The sequence below is a fragment of the Toxotes jaculatrix genome, chromosome 6 (assembly GCF_017976425.1).
Source record: "Toxotes jaculatrix isolate fToxJac2 chromosome 6, fToxJac2.pri, whole genome shotgun sequence".
NCBI lineage: Eukaryota > Metazoa > Chordata > Actinopteri > Toxotidae > Toxotes > Toxotes jaculatrix.
The window spans coordinates 22,036,024-22,056,868 of record NC_054399.1 but is presented as its reverse complement, the minus strand read 5'-3'; the positions used below and the strand labels follow the sequence as shown (position 1 = coordinate 22,056,868).

The 20,845-nt window shown below is 41.1% G+C and overlaps 1 protein-coding gene across 3 annotated transcripts in view; it reads right to left on the bottom strand.

The window, feature by feature from the left end:
* The window catches only part of nos1apa (nitric oxide synthase 1 (neuronal) adaptor protein a), a 155,453-nt gene extending 138,190 nt beyond the window's left edge, over positions 1–17,263 (bottom strand). For all 3 annotated transcript variants that reach the window (XM_041040269.1, XM_041040268.1, XM_041040271.1), the window contains exons 1-2: positions 16,836–17,263; positions 16,378–16,449 (exon numbers count right to left, since the gene is read on the bottom strand). In XM_041040269.1, coding sequence (XP_040896203.1) covers positions 16,378–16,449; positions 16,836–16,940 — 177 coding nt within the window. In that variant the 5' untranslated portion in view covers positions 16,941–17,263. The remainder of the gene's footprint in view (positions 1–16,377; positions 16,450–16,835) is intronic.
* Between the last annotated feature and the right edge of the window lie 3,582 nt (positions 17,264–20,845).

Sequence of the window (20,845 nt, the reverse complement as noted above, 5' to 3'; positions counted from 1 at the left end):
CTGAAGAAAAAAACAAGTTGACTTAAAAAAATCACATTATTCAGACAATTACAGCACAACAACCAGACAAATTTGTGGGAAAAGAGGAAACACAGCACCTCAGCTGGATGGACAGGGATCAGGCTGAAGGCAAGTGGCAGACAGTGCAGTTATGTGCAGTTATATGCTTGTTGAGTTGAGCTAAATCAAAGAAATGCCCCAAAGCTGCTGACCAAACAAGGTGACGGCAATTTGAATTCATCACTGCCTAATTGTGGTTTCACTGTCAAACAGACGTACAGCAGAGAGCAAAAAGTCAGGGTGTGTGAAGCTTCAGATGTTTTAAAGCCCATTAAAATGAAATTCAAGACTAATTTTGCAACTGAAAAACAGAAAAATCTTTTAAGACCTTTCAGAATGAATTTGCCTGCTATGGTGCTCCATGCTGTCTTCCCTATTAGAGACCAACATGATCAGCTAGAGCGAGCTGGTTGTAGGAATAATAAGGCTAACATGTCATGTTATGCCAAGCAAGGTATTTAAGACTTTTACAGGACCTGAGGAGACTCTGGTCAGAGAGAAGAGAGAGTGAACAAAACATAGAGAGTCATGGAGGAAACAAAAAGGCCAGATACAAGAGGTGAGAGCTAGTGTTTCTCACCTCTTCGCTTTGAGCTTGTACCCCCAGCACCGAGGGCGATGGATGATGAAGACAGTGATGGATGGTCTCCGTGCTACTTTACCCCCCGCCCAGACTAAACTAGAATCAATTAAGCACCATGCTCTCCTCTGAGCTGTAAATGAGACAATCAGCGAGATATACATCATCTCCTCCCCCTTCCACTCCCGACAAGGTGTAGAGCAGAAAAAATGACGGGCATGTCATGCGGGGTGAAAAACCACAGCTAAGAGACGACAGCAGGAAAACAGCGTTACAGAGATAAGTGAGTGGGCCGATATTCTGGGCAGATACCAAGACTGATATCAAACCATGCAGCCACTGTCATCCCTCACTGCAGCGGAGATAGGGATGTGATGGGGTTTTTTTTATTTATTATTATCATTTAATCTTCTTGGATTAATTGATTCATATTTTAACAGATGAAATGTCAGAGGAGAAAAAAAGGTTCAAACTTTCCCAGAGACCACAGTGAGAGCTTCAGGCTGCTGTTTCTGTACCAACCAAGAGTCCGAAAATTCAATTCACAGCTTTAAAAACAGAGAAAATTCTCATATTCTAGAAGCTTTAAGCAGCAAATGTTTGGCATTTCTGTTTGTTAAATGACTTCAATGATGAATTAATGATCAAAACCATTGTCAGTTAATTAATCAGCTACTTGTTGGAGAACTAGATGGCTTTGATGCAGTCGGTTGGTTTACCCACACTATTAATTACAGAACTGATTATTAACACAAACACAAATGGGAATTAAAGATTTGAAAGACTCTGAATAGATTCTTCTTTAAGGATGAATCAGTAATAATTAGAACAAATTCTCGTTACTAGTAGTAGTAAAAGTATTAAGGGTTCTAATCAGGAGATTTAAGTCTTCTGTGGATTTAATTGTATTTTTAAGGCACTTTTTCTGACAAAATTACTGTTTAGGACCAGAAACAAACATTTAAAACGTGAAAGCCGTTCACTGTATAATTACCTCTAAGTGCTGGTATGTATCACTATAAATTACATTTGATTACAACTTTAATCATAAATAAAAATGGTTGGCATAGTTATCTTTTAGAGGTTTTCAAAACATATAATCATCTCATTAAATGTAAAAACTGTTGATTTTTACACAAGTGGCTTTTTGTTTGTATTGTCCCTGATAAACATCCAGCTGTTGCTGCCAAGTGAAGGGCTGAAACAGACAGAAAAGAGGACATGTTAGCAGGAGGGTCAGCAAGGGATGAGAAAGAGAGAGAGAGAGAGAGAGACGGAAACAAAGTAAGACAAAAGACAAAAAATTAATCGTGGAATGAAGAGTGTTTGTGGGTTGGCGGGCGTCTGAGGAGGCCTTTATCCTCATGTTGGCTGTGGGTAAAGCAGGGCTGACAGCAGCAGCCTGCAGCTTTAATGAAAATGTCTGTGGAGGGGAAAAGGTTTCATTAAAACCATATTGGAGAGCAACATCATTTCATCCTTGCAGCCCACACACACACACACACAAACACACACAGTCACACACAGTCAGGACAGCTAACAATCTCTGTAACCTCCCTATCATCCCATTTCCTTGACTCCCTTTCATCTGCACTGATCTAAAAGGCAGAGGAATCATTTGAAGCGATGCTAGGAGGATGTGCTGTGATACTCTCCTCAGCTGGTCCATTTTTTTTTGTGCATATAAAAATATCTTAGCTTGAGTGGTTGTGGTTACAGCCAGAGAAGGAAACCTTCACAGGAACAGAACAAGTAAAGAACCAAAGACAGCTGTATAGTATTTAATACTATTACTGTGCCATGGATATATGGGAGATGATGGTCTCAAACACTGTTATTAAATCTGCTGTCAAACAATAACTAAGTTATTTTCAAAACTTCCCATGGCAAAGATGCCTGGCTCAAAAACGTCTGTGACATTTTAAAAGGATTAATGGAAGTGGGGATCACTATTTGGCAGCCTTGAATTTGACTAGAGGAAATGCAAAGGATTCAAGGAGGTTAGTTGGAGCAGAGGACAGAGGGGCTGAGAACTGAGAGCACTGAAACACAACTAAGGCAAGAAGAATATTTGGATAGGCTGCTGGCAGCATTAAGATGCAGCAGAAGGAAGCAGATAAGGACAGGAAGGGGGACTGCAGTATTGAGACGCAGCCACAGAGGGGAGATAGGAGGAGGGATGGTTGGAGTGTCGAGATAACGCCGACGCCCGCAGCTGATAGATGAGGGCAGCTCCAAGGTCAGCCTGGGAGCGGCAGATGACTGCACAGCATTATCACTCAGCGTTGTGCCTCTGAGTTTGCGCTTTCATATATCCACGTCTGTGAGGGTACAGGACGAACAGGTATGAATCTATCAGTGGTGAATGCAAAGTGTGCTTTTTGTATCTCAGGCATTTCTCTGCCAAAGTCCCTGTATAACAAAACAGGAGACAGACCTCCACAGACACTTCACTGCAAATTCACTAATTATCTTCAATCAGTAACTGAGTGAAACCCCAAAAACAACATTCATAGCTGGAAACCAGTTTCAGTTTCAAAGAGACAGCCACAGCCTGACCATGAAATTACTCTGAAAACATCATGCAGCATGATCCAAGTGATCTGAGGCCAAACAAGCTCACTGTAAGCAGAAGTCCAATATTTATCTAATTACAGTTTGTCTTCCTTTCTGCACCCACAATACCCCGCTCAGCCTTCAGTGATTTATTGAAAGAGACGGTCGCCTTTATGTGCTCTTTACAACCTTCAGCTTTTGGAACATGTAAGAGATAATGAGGTATGTATCTATCAGCTGAACTCAAAATGTAATAACTTTTTAATAAGCTTTTCATGTCACTTTTAGGTCTTTCTGTTTTTTTTTTTTTCCTTCAAGAACCAGTTCTCAGGTGTCCTAATTTACTAAATTTAATGTGTTTTCATTTAAATGTGAAAGGTTCAAGGTGATAATGATTAAATAACAATAATAAGTAAATGTGTTGTGAAAAGTTCGCCTTGAGGTCAAGAAACTTGTGGAGGAAGTTCAGAAATTCACACTCAACTTATTCTTTTTACCCACTGGTATATTTAAACAGAGTTTGGGTCAATCATTGCTTTAAAGTGTTAATTAACTAACAATTAACTAATCAGTGCAACTTATGTTAGTAAGAAAATACACACATGATCTGTGTGTTAACAAGGGAAGAGTCACTCTCACCGAGAGCTGAGCTATGAAAACCATGATAAGTATGCAGGCAGTATGCAGGGAAGGCAAGCTCTCCAACAATGATCGACACGAGGCTGAGGGGGAGGGAGGACAGGAGGTGGCACAGGAGCATAATGAAGGGAAAGAGAAGCAGCAAAATGAAGATATGGAGGGGGAGGAATGAAGAGGGAGGAAGGACTAAAGGAGAATGAAGAGGAGAGGGAAAAATACAAAAGGCAGGAGTAAAGGGGGAAGGGGAACAGAGGGGATGAGGAGGAAAAGAAAAAGACAGAGAAAGGGGAGGGATTAGGGTGAAAAGAGGAGGCAGAGGAGACAGAGTAAAGGGAGTGAAGGAGGAGAGGGAAAATTAAATGGTGAGGACGAGGCAGCAGGAGAGGAAGGTGGGTTTAGGAAGAGAAATCCAGACAGAAAAGTAAAGAAAAAGAGAAGTAGAGAGGATGAGAGAACGCTAAAGAGCAGAGGGTTGAGCTGAAAAAGCAGCCAGAGGGAGAACTTTGTTCCTGCACATCTCTGAATGTCTCGATTCTCCACCTGTTCCTGAGGGCAATCATAAACAGTCCACCTTCAACTGTAAAGTGGATGATGTGGCGATAATAAAGGCGCCAATGAAAGTGGAGGGGTGCAGTCCTTAGAGGGAGGGGGAGCACTGAGGCTGAAAAGCTGGCTGTGGGGGCAATCGTGTGTGTGTGGTCTGTCAGTGAGTGGTTTGTAATCCTGTAGAACTGTTGCTGGAGGTGCCAACACTTCACTGTAATCTCCATCTGACTGCTTGTTCTGCTTCGATCTTGCCTTCTTAGCCTATATTTGCCTAATGGCCAATTGTGCCGAAGAACTGCAGAAGCAGGAACAAGTCTGCAGTTCTTAATTCCAACCAAAGACAGGAGGTCACAGAGACGAATGCAAGAGTAACACCCAGGAGCAGACACACAGAAGACAACCAAACACCCATCCAGACAGCAGCCACAACTAAACACCAGCCTCTGTAATTCTGCACACTGACACCTCAGCAGGGACACTTCACACTTCTCTGGTCTGCCAGACACACACACACACACAGACTCGCACCAGTTCTACAGACCACTATGGTTACTGACAAGACAGTTACAGGACAAACTCCACAGTGGTTGTACTGGTGATTATTTGCATTATTTATTCATCATGTTTTAGTTAACTGATCAATTATTAAGTAAAAAATCCACAATGTTGTCTTCAAAATGCTGCATGTTTTTCCAACTCACACTCTAAAACCCAAAGAAATGCAATTGACAACGATACAAAACAGAGAAACACAGCAAATCCCAAAGCTTACATCACAGTACAAACACAAACGCCAAAATGCCAGTTACACAATAATGTGAAATAATGTGACACACTGACTCTGGAAAAAGGAAATTAGGCCAGTGATAGCTAAAATCTTGTGCCATAATCCATTATGGTGGATTATACTGGAAAACATACTAAACGAGCATTAAGATCATCATTGGACACTAACTCCAGTGAAAAGTCGTCTCACATGAAATATATTTACTGACTGCAGTCGGGAATAAACCCACAGCATCATATATAGAAGTGCGTGACTCTGACTCATATCTGATGTTAAAGAAGCAAAACAAAATGAACCATGCACAGTTAGTGCCCTTGTAGCATACTGGCTGTGCAGACAAGTCCACGAGGACACAACAAATTTAGTAGGACGTCTGCACAAAGCCACCAGTTCACCCACTGATGACTCAGTTTCCGTCATCAGAGGATGTACCCTCACATACTGGCGAAGGCTGAAAGTATAGAATTAGTCTTACAAGTCTCGCAAGAGTAACGCAAACATCATCATCAGTGCCCACTGCAGTTCGTGATCTGTGCTGCATGTCTGAAAAACTTGCTCTATTCTAAAACTTATTGTTCACCTCACACTTTATACCAAAAATGCAGTGTAGGCAGGGGAAATGTTTCTCCAGCAAACTGTTCGCCTCTGTGAAAAGGCACTGAGGATCGAAACTTTTTGCAAATTAAACCTCCAGCCACATCCGATGTCACCACTGTCAAAGCTCGTGTTTTGCTTTTGACAACTCATGGACACACACACACCGATGTTCCTCTGAAGTTGACCTTTCCCCTACTGCTGAGAGCTCTCGTCTCTGCCAGCCGAAGCATCTTTTCCACAGAAACCTTCCCATGTTGATGCTGCAGGGTGACCGTGCCAAAGTCACAACCAGCTCAGTGCTCTAACTTCTTCCTCCAACTCTCCCAGATCACCGCCATTGCGCCGCCTGGCTCAGGGCACAACCTATACTCTTTCCCCAATTTACTGCTGACATTTACAGGAGGAGGTGGAGAGTCAGGTGGTGCGTGGGGCGATGCTTGTGTCATGCTGTGTGGGTTGGGAAAAAGATTCTAAATGAAACGCTGGGAGGGAATCCTGCAGCATCTGTGTGCTATTACATTACATTATCTTGTCAGAGAAAGAAGATGAGCAAGTGAAGCAGTGGGTTGTGAACAGCGGTATCTGAGTGTTTGAGAAATACGAGCAAAAACGAAAAGGTGGAGGGAGGGATCAAAGGAGGTAAAGATGTAATTGGAGTGCAGTTAATAGTGCTGACAACTCAATTTGAGGCTGTTTGCCTAGTTTGTCATTGCCAGCTTGGAGGCTGAGGCGGCTGGTGTGTGTGTGTGTGTGCTCTCCTCAAACAGGAGGATATCTTCATCAGGCATAAACACTCCAACTCACTGGATCAGGATTAATTCCCTGACTAAACCAGCAGCAAATATACTGTGTATCTTTTATACGCAGATACAGGATCCTCTCTAAAATGCTCTTGTAAAAAGTAAAACCTCCTAAAGGTTTATGAGATTTACTGACATTTATTGGTTACATTTCCTCACAAAGTTGATATGAAAAAAAATAAAAAGTAGAATGTCTACCTCCTTTTTTGATTTATGAAGTGATTTCCTGTCTATAGATCTTGTCCTATAGCAGGAGCACAATCCCCCCCTCTAATGAAAAGGAATAAACGGAAGGACCTGGTTCTTGGATATTTATCTCTGGGTTATTTAATGTTCCCGGAATTAAAATGTTCATAAAAATTCTGCAGGACGAGATGTATTTCAGATATATTTCAGTGGTACAGCGGACGTTAATTATAAGAAGGGAGGGACCAAATTAAGTCGGTGTCTCCATTAGTTAAAGCAGGGGATGACAAAGGTCCTGCTGTTTCTGAGAAGAGAACCCGTGAATCAGCCAAAGTTTCACTCGGCCTCTGATGAAAGGCAGGACAATGTGACAAGTTTAACAGATTACTCAAGGAAAAGGACAGTGTGGGGGGCGGGGGCACAACGGCAAGGGGCGAAAATGAAAAGGCAGGGTGAAAAAAGGTGGGACTGGAGGGAAGAAAGAAATATGAGAAAGAGAAAAGGATTTGTGAGAGAGCGGCAGAGGGGTCGGGAACAATATTTATTGATGGTTGATTTACAGTCCTGAGGTTCACTGGGCCTGAAACCAGGCAGAAGGTGTGTGTGTGTGTGTGTGTGTATTCAGTGTATGTGTGTATATATAAGTAACAAATGCAAATAACAAAAAGGGAATAGGTTGTCTTGACAGAATACATACAAATCTTTGACAAAGGACAAGAGCAGCCCAATATTCAGACTGAAATTCTACTGCTGTTTCTGTCTCAAGGTATTCCAGGATGATTCAACTGGGAGGAGACCACAATGCAGACCATGAACTCAGCTTAGAGATCACTTATATCCAGTTTGGTCTGGTAAGACCTCAAAGGTGCCTCAAAGCCCTAGGTTACTAGGGCACCCCAGCACTAATGTAAGATTCATTAACTGCCTGACTAAGACCAAGAAATCTGATTGTCCTTTGTGCTGTGTGTATACGGTCATTGCTTCCTTTCGTTTCAGCTTGTTTTCAGATTCACCTCATGCTGCCTTTCAGATGTGCAGGCATGGAAGCTCGCCTCCTGCAGCATCGAGCTGAATAAATCATATTTAATTTACAATTGAGTTACTTAACACTTTTAATTAAGCCTTGAATACTTGTGCCTTTAGCTATAAGAAATTTCAATTTGCATTTTGTAGCAGGCAGCTGAGGCGTATAACAGACACAAGTTTTCAGGGTTTGACAGTTTCCATTTTGACTCACACTGTATCGGCAGCTCACCAACCCATTTGCTATCTGGTGAACAATAAAGCTAGTTAAGTATTAGCCACTTTTTAAATACACCCGGCTTATGTAGGATTTAGAGCCTGCTTCCTAAGCACTTCACTGACAGCAAACCAGTAAAGGAGAAAGTGGCAACTGTGTAGATAAACGTGACATCAAGTGCTGAATCACACATTAATGTGATCTACGCAAATACCCAAAGCATTAGCCAATCCAATCACCCCACCCCCATGCAGAAAATCAGAAGTTGAGGAGAAGCAGGAGTGAAGTGAGAGAGAGGGTAATCAACCATGCATGGGTCATTATTAGCTCACTTTTTGACCTTTCAACTGTGACCTTAAGTTGAAAAACCAGGCCTCTGAACAAATTCTCTGAGCCCGGGGGCAGAAAAGTGAAAGGGCCTGAAGAAGAACACAATGAGATGCTCTAAAATAAGGTATTTATGCATTCCAAAAAAAATTGCAAGAATATTTACACACTTCTAAACAGAAGGGATGGGGACACATAATATATTCTTCAGGAACACAAATCTGACAGCATATTCCCCCAGACAAGCCCCACCATCACCATTTCCTGAATTTATGATTGAAAATTGTTTTATTTGCAGATAAACACATTTCCATAAGACGCACAGGAGCTGGGCAAGCGGGCCCCTTCATGTGTTGATGTGCTGGTGACTGCAGGATTTCCAATGGGCCCCTGTAGTGATTATCCATGTTTGAAAAATGTGGTAATAACCTTTATGGCCTTGCAGATGCCCCTGCTCTCTAGTTTCTACTGTGAGGTGAATTGCACAGCTGACATTCATATTTTACGTTTGTGCAGGAAGGAGAAGTGAAATTTACTGAAGGAGGCAGCAATGACTCACATGTCAGATCACAGGACAGTGAATACATCACACCTGTCATCAAATGAGAAACCCCTAAAAGAAAACCCATTCAGGGGAGAAACAGTTTGACTTTTAACTTTTAACAACATGGAAAACAACAGACCTATAAACCAAGAACTAGACATTTACTTTTAAAAAATTTATCAGGTTGTTATTTTATTCTTTCATCTGTAAAGCAATTTCATTTCGTCTGTTTTCCAGTGAAAGTCAGACATGGGTGAAATAACGCCTTTTTATCAATTTTTTTATCCATTCCATCCAACCCTTATAAATGCCCCCTGAGCCTGGATTTGAGGCTCCCTCAAAAACACACCCCAGGTGCCGGTGACCCTTTCTCCACTTTTTTTTCCCCATTTGTCTGTTTCTACATCAACAGTGTTGTGCTTACGGTACACACGGAAAGCACACCCAGCTCTAAAATGTTTTTCTAGGTTGCTGCTGTTTGGACTGTAAATAATAATAATTTTAATTGCTGATTAATTTGCTGACTATTTTCTTGACTCATCAATCAATTGTCAAATCAAATGTCAGAAGATGATTAAAAAAAAAAGTCCATCCCAGTTTCCCAGATCCCAAAGGCAACATCTTCAACTGTCCAAAAATGTTGTGTTTGCAACCATTTAAAACAGTGTAATCAGCATTAGTCAGCTCATCTAATGGTTTCAGTTCTTGTTGCTATGTTGTTGAGGGTTTTGCTACAAAGCAAATGAGTGATCACAACTTCTCTAGAATCTGAGTAAGTTGCCCAGTTTTCCAGAGGCTCGTTTTATTTTGAATATTTTTGCTCAGTCTTTTCAATATAGGTTGGCTTTATAGTAGGTGAACGCCATGTTATAGCAGAAGCACACCATCTGACCTGAAATAAAGAGAGCCCTCTGCTAACATCAGAAAAAAAAGACATGACATATAATATGAAATATAATATTAAACCTTGGGAAAGATTAGCAGAGGCTCTCACACAGTCAAGGCCACATATTTAATGAGTGAGAAAACTAGTTTTCCAGTGACTACACTGATAATGAGACATGATGTGGGAGGCTCTCTCTAGTTCAACTCAGCAGGTGACTGATTGATTTTAGAGCTGCGACATTTAGTCGATCTACTGGTTGATCAACAGAAGTCCAAGATTTGATGGTTCCAGCTTCTGAAATGTGAGGATTTGCTGCTTTATATTATCTTACTTTATATAGTAACTTGATTATCTAAGTAAAAATATATAAGTTTGATCAAATTTGTATGCTTGTTTTGTGGTAACTAATCAGAGCAGCCCTTTGCCATGTCAGGATAAGTAAAAAAGCGTTTACAAGTTGGAAAAAGTAGAGCCAATGGCTCAATTAGACACAATCAGGTGGGAGGTGTGAGGAAGAACTCAGCTCATCTGTGTGTTGCCTGGGCTGGACACACATTTTACAGGAAGCTCATATCAAGGATCCGTTAAGCGTCTTAATGAGAGCAAACAATTTTGCTTAACCAGTCAAACTACTTCTGTTGACAAGCTGTGTATATAATATATTCCTCCAGAGTCATCCAGATAAGAATATTCATTCAATGGCACTGTTACCTATTTCAGTTCAAAACCAAAAGAAACCCCCCTTTTTCTGAGACATTTTAGATACCCAATGCTGAATGACACCCAGTTACACTGCTAGATGGGGGTCAGTGAATAGGATTTAATACAGGAAATGAATAACCTCTGTAGTTCTAAGTGAGGGGCACCTTCACTTAAAGCACCACACTTGAAAAGGGAACGGCAGAGAGCTGCGTTAGTCAAGAGCAAAAAAATAATACTATCATGCAGGCAACTGAAAAAAAAGTCAGTTTAGTAAGCTTTCCACTTCTGTCCCTGAAGACGCTTCATCTCGCTGGTTTCTAATGTGATTAGGTAAAACAGTAGGTGCATGTGAGGCAGCTGACAGGTACAGACAGAAGAAGTGTAAGAGGCTCTTGAGTGTGCTTCCTCTGAACCGACAGGACAGTGTTAAGTCTGCTGTGTTACTCTTCACAGAGTGATTCAGCCTCATCTGTTACTCAGATGTGTTTAACACACTGAGCTGCTGCTCCACTGTTGCTGTGGTGAGAGGGAACTGTACACAAGCATGTATGGAGAATGGCAGCCAAGTTTGCCAGGCTCTTAATAAACTGAGGTTGGCTGTGTTCCTATTTGGTTTCTGGTCACATGCTTTGGGACTATGGATGTATTTCACAGTAAATGCTGGTTCCATACAGACACTTTTCCTCGTATCCAGTATCTTTTTTTTTTTTTAAGTTGGATGAAACCATACTTCAATGGGTTTTAGAATAAATTAGTTATAATCTAAACTCCAACATATTTATACCTATGAAAACAGGATCACAACACAGTTGGTTTCTATAATTTCAAAAGAAAATGCTCCAAGAGTTCTCACCGTAAGAATGTATTCAGGTAATTTTCCATATCCTACCTGTGGTGAATAATTAGGCAGCAAAGTATGGCACAGCTGTGTGCTGATGAAATTAATTCAAAGAAGAGGGGGAAAAAAGCCCCTGTGTTCAACAGCAGCATACATAACTGATGAAAGAGGGTGTTTGAGGTGTTTCTTAATGCAAGACGTCTCTGCTGAGAATCACATTTATTAATCCCAGTGGATTAATTGGACAGATGCAGAGCTTCTACATCTTGTGAACATCATTCGAATTGAGGCAGGTTAACTCTGGCTGCCACTAATTGAAAGGGGATATGCTGCAGACCGTGGTCAAAATAGACAACACTCCAGCTGACATTTTCATGAATGAAAACTTTATCATGGTCATCAGCTTTGTATCTCATTTACTGTTCCTCTTTTCTTCTGTTTTTTTTTCTCATTTTTATGATTTCCCCTCTCATTCTCACCCTTCACCTCCTGGTTCTAGCTCATAACATCCTTGTGAGGACTTTGCTATTATAAATTCTGGACAAATTTGTGACAAGGGAGCCTTAAAAAACTGAGACAAGGTTTAAGTAAATACAGACACTGCTGCACTGCGAGTGTAAATACTGTATGAATGTATTTTCCTGTGTAAACAGCAGATGGATGGATAAAATACAAAGTCCAAGTCAAAGGCACTAACGACCACATAATTACTTCACTGAGTCATTCAGTTTAGTCTAGGTAATAGTGCTGCCTCACCACAATGATTACAATGATTACAGCGTGTTCATGTTAATGTGCTATTGTACTGATCCCTGCAGGGACATTTTGGCAAGATGGATGAATTAAGTCGCTGGTCACATTCAATCATTTGAAACTTCACCAATTTCTTGCTAAAAAAAAAAAAGTTCAGTCGATTGACAAAAAAATGATGTGCCCATAATGACGAATGTTGGAAATGGATTACCACATAGAGCTTTTGCAAGACAAAGTACCCTGATTTGTCAGATATTTAATTCACCGGATTAGTCAGAAAAAAGTTTTAAGTTAAGGCTGCAGTTAGTCTTTAACAGATCAAACAGAGAATCAGTTAATAATGAAAGTAGCTGGCTGATTAATCAGTAATGAAAATAACAGTGATTTTCAGTTCTACTCGTGATGTAAAATGACATGTTTGGTGATGGCATTTCATCCAAATTGTTAACATTCGATCCTGACAATTTCTCTCAACATTGTTTCATGCGTGCTGTGTTGGCTGAGGTTAGGCCCTGGGGGTAGATAAGCATGCGTCACTAGAGCCATAATTATCAATTAGATGCAACTGTTATCTGGCAGCTCCAGGAGCACAACATGCTGGTCCACGCTGAACAGATCAGGGCTACCACCTACCCAGAGAAAAAACAACTTCAAAGACACTGTTGGTGTTATCACTCTCCAATGACGAACCATTAAACTGATATACTGCATGATCAGACTGCCCTCTGTACACTACTGTACTTCAGAGCCAACTACACATTAAAAGCCATGAAAAGCGAAAGAGGCCTTCCACCATGTTTTCTTATCACCTGATAATTGATGTTAAAAAGATGCTTGTTAGCTGGCCCACCTTGTCCAGCCCGGCGGCTCGAGGGATGGACAAATCATTTCTGTTTCTCTCTTTTTCCCACTCTAGCGCCACTGCTGTGCTGTTCCAGCCTCCACAGACGTCTCCTCAGACACATCTAATCTTCTCATCCCATGCTGCTCGATCTTCCTATAGTCAGTTAACCCAGCAAAGGCAGATTAATGAGGAATTAATCCCTTTAATTCACTGGAAAGGTCTCCTCTCCTTTTAACCAGATAAGCTGCTACCAGAGTTCAACAGACAATGATCATAACAAATTCAATTTATAAAGACCTTTATATTGTATTGTACAGCATGTGTGTGGACTCCAGCTGATAGTGTGAAAAAAGAAGTGAGATAAAGCAGCTTCATAAAGGTTGTTCTCTCTCTCACTCTTAAAAGTCCTTTAGTCCATATCAGATAACTTACATCATTTATCTGCCAATCTTTCATAGCCAAAGCATGAGGAGAGTAACAGAAGTAATGCTGAAATGATTAGTCCATCAATCGTTAGGCTGTGGACACAAAATTAATCAATACCTCTTAAGCCATTTATCAAGCATAAATGTACCTCACTGCTGTTTTCAGCCTCAACTATTCTTCAAAAAATTAGATCTGCATTTTTTTTTACAACAATACTCTGACATTTTAGAACCTAACCCATTCACTGCTTTGTCAAATAATCACAAAAACAAACAGACTAATCAATAATGAAAACAATTGTGACTTGAAGCCTCAAACAAAACTCACACTGGTAAACAAAACTTTTAAGCAATATGTTGTTTTTAGTGGCAGAGGAGTTTCACCGAGTGAAGTTTCTGGGAACAGTAATTAATCCTTCAACATTAAGATGCATAACACAAAGTGCGTGTACGCACCCGTGTGTATGACTGTGTACATGCGAGAGCGACAAAACCACATCAGATCCTGCGGTGCTGTGCCCATTGCTCCACTGCAGGTGGCTATTTCCTGCTTTGCCATGTCATTAGGTTGTTATCAGCTCCCGGCTTACAGGTGACTCATGCACACAATGAACAATGACACCATACATCAACCGGTTGCCTGGCAACCAGCATTGCTCCGACTGATTCTGCAGAAAGAAGAGCTGATAGAAATCTTGGAAAAGACCAGACACTGTGGTGAGAATCAGTTTTTTTCTCAAAACTTTCTTTCAGAAACTTTGCAAAGTATCAAATGCTACAAGAAAATGCAAACTAGAAACTGGACTTTGAATATGGCGAGCAAAGACAGTGCTTGATGCAACCGCTAGCAGCGTCAGGGTTAACTTTATAACATGACACAGGTGACATTAAGCTTCTGCCAGATGTCTTTCCTGAATCCAAACCTTTATACCTGCTTTGTGTTATGACAGAACTAGTGTGCTGAGGTGTGGAGAAGCTTTCCAGTCTTTCTATAGACCACCATAGATTAAATAAAAACCTGAGTATGGGAAAACTGTCACGCTGTCAGTGTGTGTGTAATGTACTGTCATTGTTTTGATCTACCTGTATATTCCTGTTCATTCAGCAGATAGAAGTAGAAGCCTCTGATTTGTGCCTTTGCGGCGCTTTGTCAGCAAACACCCCAGCACTTTCTGTAGCTGCTCCACAGTAAAAACATCCAGCAGTTTGGGGATTAAAAACAATAATTTCTCTTAACTATAGCCTCTTTTTTGTTGCTTCAGTCCTGTATACATCAGGACCATGATGCTGATTCACTGAAATGGAAACACACCAAATGTAATAATTTGTATGAAGCACGGCGGCACTGTAGTATAGTGTAAGAGTGGAGAGATTTTGATGTGCCTAGTTGCCATCCTACAGTGTGTACAGTAAGATAGAGAACTTCTTTCTCTCTAATTTTTTTTCATTTTACCTTTTAACAAAAATAATCACAAAATGCCTCATCATATTTGATGAATAACGATGAACTAATGGTGGCTTCTGCTATTAAGGTTTTATTTTCTCTCTTCTTAAATCAGCATTCACTGCAGATTGCTTTGGCCTACTTGCCACCAAGTAAAACAAATGCCTTCAGAGATACTCCCCTAGTCCCCCTGCTTTCCGGTGTGATCGTCTTTACGAGTTGGATACCTGTGGCTTCCTTCGATTGTGTTGTCTAGCCAGCGTCAAACCATTTTCACACCAGAGGAGCCAAACCAAAGCCTGTTTTCCTGCCAACAACAACAGCTGCCATGGCAGCACAATAGGAGGTCCACTTTATAGGAGCAGGTCACTTCTCTGAAAAGAGCAATAAGAACATTCTGCACCTTTTGCTCAACTGTGCATGCACACATGTATCTGAGAGTGGGTGTCCTTCTGAGGTGATCTTCAGTACTTAAAAGCTGTATTTCCTCCTGCTGTTTAGCTGTAGGTTTTGCTCTCGGATTCATCCAACAACTATTCAAATAAATACAAAATAACACGTATACTGCTGTTGCCTGTGCAGCCATGTGTGTGTTCTTGTGTGTGCGCGTGGTCCTGACGGGATCATCGATTAAACGCAGGACACCTACCAGTTCATCACCATAATCCTCAAATACCTCTGCACCACTGGCACAGGCTATGTTAGGTTGCTAGGCCAACCGCTGCCAAGCTGGCAGACACACTGATTAAGATGAAGTCGACTTTCTGGAGCTGAAAAAGCTGTAAATCCTAAGTTTACGTAGCAGAAGGAGGGAGGGAGAGGGAGAGAGGTCACACTCCAGTGCATTGCTTCAAAGGAAACTTCAAAACAGTGATGGAGCACATGGGAGACCAAACAGCCTGCCAGGCAACCCGAGTCCAAGACAGTACAAAGTCTGCACATTTCAAACTCCAAGATGCTTTTATCACAAACACTCACACCATGTATGTTTCAATCAATAAGTCTGATAATTATGCTTCTGCCAATATCACTGTTCATGACTGATTTAAAAAAATTGTAGGGTTGATGGGATCAACTTTTTCCAGCTTCTGAGGGGGGGTCATGCCAGAAAATGTTTGAGAACCACTGCTCTAAATTAAAACACTGTAGTTTGTCTCTCCAGTTTTGTTTCACTGTAGTTGATGCCTCATTTTAGTGATGTGTCTGTTCTCTGGGAAAGGTCCCTGAGCACCAACCATTAGCTATTCAAATCATTAAATAATGTCTTTATGTGTTTATAATATATAATGTGTATATTCACAACTCAGCCCAGCAGATTTCTCTACCAGGGCAAAATTTCACAAAGCAACATTTCAGATTTACAATTATGGTGTCACTTAAATTCAGCATTAGAAATAAAACTCATTCTCCATCAAAATGAGCTTCACAAACGTGGACAGTGAACCAGATCAAAAAGTTGATGCCCTCCTGATAGGAGTTGCTGTTTAGTCAAACATACATGTGCCGAATAGAACAGTGCGCTGCAGCTAATCCTAAAACATCTCAGGTCATATTTTAAAAGATGTCCTCGTCAGCTGATATAAAAAACAGCAAGATTTTAAATGGAGTTTTGTCTCCACTCACCCGTATTCTTCTCATCGCAGCCACGATCTCCACTCGGCTGCTCGGCCGCGCCACATCCAGACTGCCGATGTACTGTTGTCAGGAAGGTTAAAAAAAAAAAAAAAAAGAGTGAGGTACAACACATTAATTAAACTATCTGACGCTATCTGACAATCACTTCATTTCTGTTTTCTAAAACAGGTCAATTGTTCACTTCGGGTAATGATTACCTGCGCAATTTCCACCTCTCAACTATCAACTTACTTTACTTGCAAAACAAACCTCCCAGGATTAGATTTCGGTCTCAGAAAAGTCGCCTTACGTTATTTTGTTTCGCTTGCACCAGTTGTGAATACAACAGCTTCACAGAGTATTAAAGTGTTAACCTTTGACACAAGGGTTAACGGAGACATGAACTCTAAAGCATTCTTTGCGTTAACGACTTGTTGTCTGCACTTCATAGCTGTTTGTGAATTCACCTTTGCCTCGAAGTTGATTCCATGCTGAAACGCTTCCTCGTTGTGCAATGGGATCCTCAGATCATGCCCATCATCGACGAGGTTGTACTTGGTTTTTCCGGGCATTTTCAAAGTATTTACCACTCCACACTACCGGAGAAACCAAGAGGATGCAAACGGAAAACGGACCGGGTCGGTTTAACGGGGAGTAATCCAGGGGGAAAAAAAGAGGCGATTCCAAATCCGGTCAGTGCATGTTCCCAACCGCAGCGAAGAGTCCCGGCACCGCAAGGCTCCCACACCGCCCTCAGCAGCGGCCAAGTGGCTGCAAGTACTTCACCGGCGCTCAGGCGAACTGCTGCCAGTTACTGTCTGTCGGAAAATGTTCAGAAACACCAGCAGACCGGCAGAAACAGTGACATGCGGGGACAGATGTGTTTTCCCGACTTTTCCTTTGGCGAGTGTGGAAGTTGGTTGGGTCCTGCCTCCTGTCCTGGACTCCCCCACCCCCCGCGCATGGAACGAGGGTGTGATTGGAGGAGTCCGGGGATCCCACCTGTTTCCATTGGAACGGAGGCGCACCGTGGCTCTGTGGAGGAGGGGCTCAAAGTCTGGTACCTGCCCCTTCTCTCCCTTCCCACTCTCCCTCCTCCACCACATGCGCGCTTGCACACACACCCACAGGCACAGAAACACACACACATACGCAGATTCATGGGAATGACCTGAATGTCACCCGCGCAAACTAAGGTGTGGCGCAGCCTTCTGTGTAACCACATTTCTTTTCTGTAAACGTTGTTAATAACAGAGGCCATACATTAATTTACAATGTTTTTGTTTTTAGCACATGTACACTACCTGTAAAATAAATTATTGTCTAATACAAAGTAAATGGCCTCTACTTGACTTGAAAAAAAAATAAAACAGAAATGTGCAGTTAATTCATCACTTATGAGCAAATGATCAGAGATGCTGGTTAGGAGATGAGGTGGTAATTTGGAGCACAGAAATTAAACTAAATGTTACTATGGCTTCACAGGTGGAGCTGATATATATTAATCACCAATCTCGGCTTCCGAATTAAATAAAAAGGGCAAGGCTACCAACTAGTGGCCATATCTGCAAGCACCTACCTGGGATGCAAGTAACTCCCACAGAGACACCATAAAAATGCAAGAAATGAAATGTTTCAGTTTTACTTTCTCTGGCAGATACATATGAAATGAAACCACTGAATTTGTTCAATAAAGCTTTTGTGTATCATTCTTATGAATGACTTTGGAGAACGTTGGCTCAAACTGTACAGAAATAAGCAGTTAAAACCTTATATGAAGGCAGAATCTTTCCTTTCTCACCTTCCTGAAGTTATTTCAGAGCAAAAATATATTGCATTGTCAATTGTACTCCCCATTATTTATACATAAACCCCTTCATATAAACTCAATGTACCTTAAACACTGATTAAAAATTGCAGAAGGAGTCAGATCTACATTTTAGGATACTGAACAAAAAGAGTTATTTCAATTTTAAATATTAAAGATAATACCAACCTAAAAACATCCTGGTCAAAACATAGCCTACAGTTGATGTCACCCAGTTAGGACACGTGCAGCAATAACATACTGGTGTTGTTGATCAATTAAACAAAGATCCTGACACTGAGCATCTTCCACACATTCTGTTCAAGCATCTGGAAAATAAAAGCATCTCCAGTATGAGAGACCTTCCATCACCCATAGTGATATGTGCTCAGTAGGCATAGCAGAGCTGTGTTCATGTTTAATGCAGTTGTCATGTTGTATAATGCACAGACCATCTGTGCCACCCTGGGAGTAAAGATGCAGCACTCCCCTCAAGGTGGTCCCAGGCGAGGAGGGAAGGGGAAGTGGGGCAGCAGTAATTCACATTCTCACCACCTCTTTGGAAATATATAAAGTACTGCTGCTAATGGTGTCCTGAGGGCTTGTAGCAGGATGAGGTTGTGGATCTACTCTCCATGGGCTCAAAACTGGTATCTGGCTACCAGAATTTGTCATGTACCATTCAGCCCACCCTCTCCAGTATTGCCTTGTTTCACTGTATACAGTCAAATTAACCAATCAAAGCATTATCAAAACATTATCATCCATCAATATTTAATTGCCTCATTTAGGGACTGTGATCATTTTTGTAAGCTGTGTACATGAACAATTTGAACAGAATGACTGGAAACAATCTGAGACGGTCTCAAAGCTTTAAATGACGAAGCTTCAAATTTTCAAGCACATGTTGACATTGAGGCCCACACAGCGCTTACACTATTGCCATGGTTTATTCTATGCTATTTTGAAGGACATCTCCATTTAACTGGTGTATTGCGCTATTTTTCTTGCCCTCATGATGGCAAAACAGCTAGATGGCAGACAAGAACAGCTGCTGTCTCTGCATGAGGAATTATTGTCGAATGCAACCAGTTCTCCTCTCAGGGACCCCATGTGCTCTTAAGGCTCTTAAAAAAAGATAGAGAGCTATTTAATCCCTGCCCAGTCTTCAAATGCATGTGATCTTTTGATTAGGGCTTTGGCCTTTAAAGCATATGTCCCCTACATGAAGTAGGTCTTAGAGATCAGCGCACAAAAAGTGTTCTATTTATGAGCCAAAAGGAAACAGTTTTTTTCCTTCCTTTTTCCTTAAACCTGCCAACTCCCACTTTAATTTGACGATGTCATTGATTTGCATGGCGTCACGATATCACCTGCGTCTGATCCCTAGGCGACGTTTCTGGCGATGACATCATTAAGACTAATGACGATAGTCTTAATGACTGTGAGGCTATATATATATATATATATATATATATATATATATATATATATATATATATATATATATATATATATATATATATATATATAAGGCAGATTGTGTTACAGTAAATGATTGGTTTATTTTGTTACTTTTAGTTGGCCTAGATGACATTTGGTATCCCACTTAGAGTACAGTAAGAAATGTACATTTAGGTGTGTGAATGATCAATAATCAAATTTTGCTTAGGGCCCCATGGAGGCCTGGGCTGGCCCTGGGAAACACACGAGGCTTTCATAGTCATGTAGCAAAAACATGGCTGAAACACTGTGGTCTGAAGGAGTCCTCCAACCTTGTCCTTACCCATGAATACCCTTGAATAAGCATCTGCGGCACGGTTTGTTTCGGTTTGCGTACAAAAACTACCTGGATAGGTTTGGAAAAAGATTTTGATTTGATGTAAAGTATGTCTTCAGGTTAGAGGATGAGGTAAAATTCCCAAAGTTGGCTTTTCAAGCTTGCATTGTTTACACACATTTGGATAATAGCTGTCTTCTTCCTCCTTGTCTGTGCTCACGCATTACCCCGATGTTTAGCACGTTTCCATCACCAATGATCAATTAGCAGAATTTTGCACGATGTTCAGTTGAGATGCTGCTCATGTGTCATGCCTGTGCTCCCATGTGAGTTTCATTAGAAACAAACAAAACCCTTGATTTCTTGGAAATAGCTCCCCTAAATATTGTGTGCTTAAGGTGGAACACAAATTGTAAGATTATAACAAATGTAGGTCACTAAGTTGATGTTTTTCACATCCAAAAACTGAACTGTCCAAAAATGGTGTCTTGAGCTGATTAATCCAAACACACCAGCTTTAGGACCTTCATGTGGTGCTAATTCCATTCAGTGTGAGGTTAGTGTGTTGTGTATCCTTCCTGTGCCATCTATCTATGCTGCAAGCAGCAGAAAGTACATACACAAATGACTGTGTGTACACACATGCACACATCAGTGTACACATAAATGCACACATACATACACACAAAGTCTTACATATGTTGAGGGACTCTTAATTAATCTGAATTAATAATGGTGAAGAATGTGGGACACACAACACAAGGACTAGATCGACCTCTCCTCGGAGAGTTGCATAGAAGAAGACGGACAAGAATGGAAGCAATGGGACAAATTATGCCAACAATACATAATTTTGCCTGAAGCTGTGTAACAACACAGAGAAACTGTCT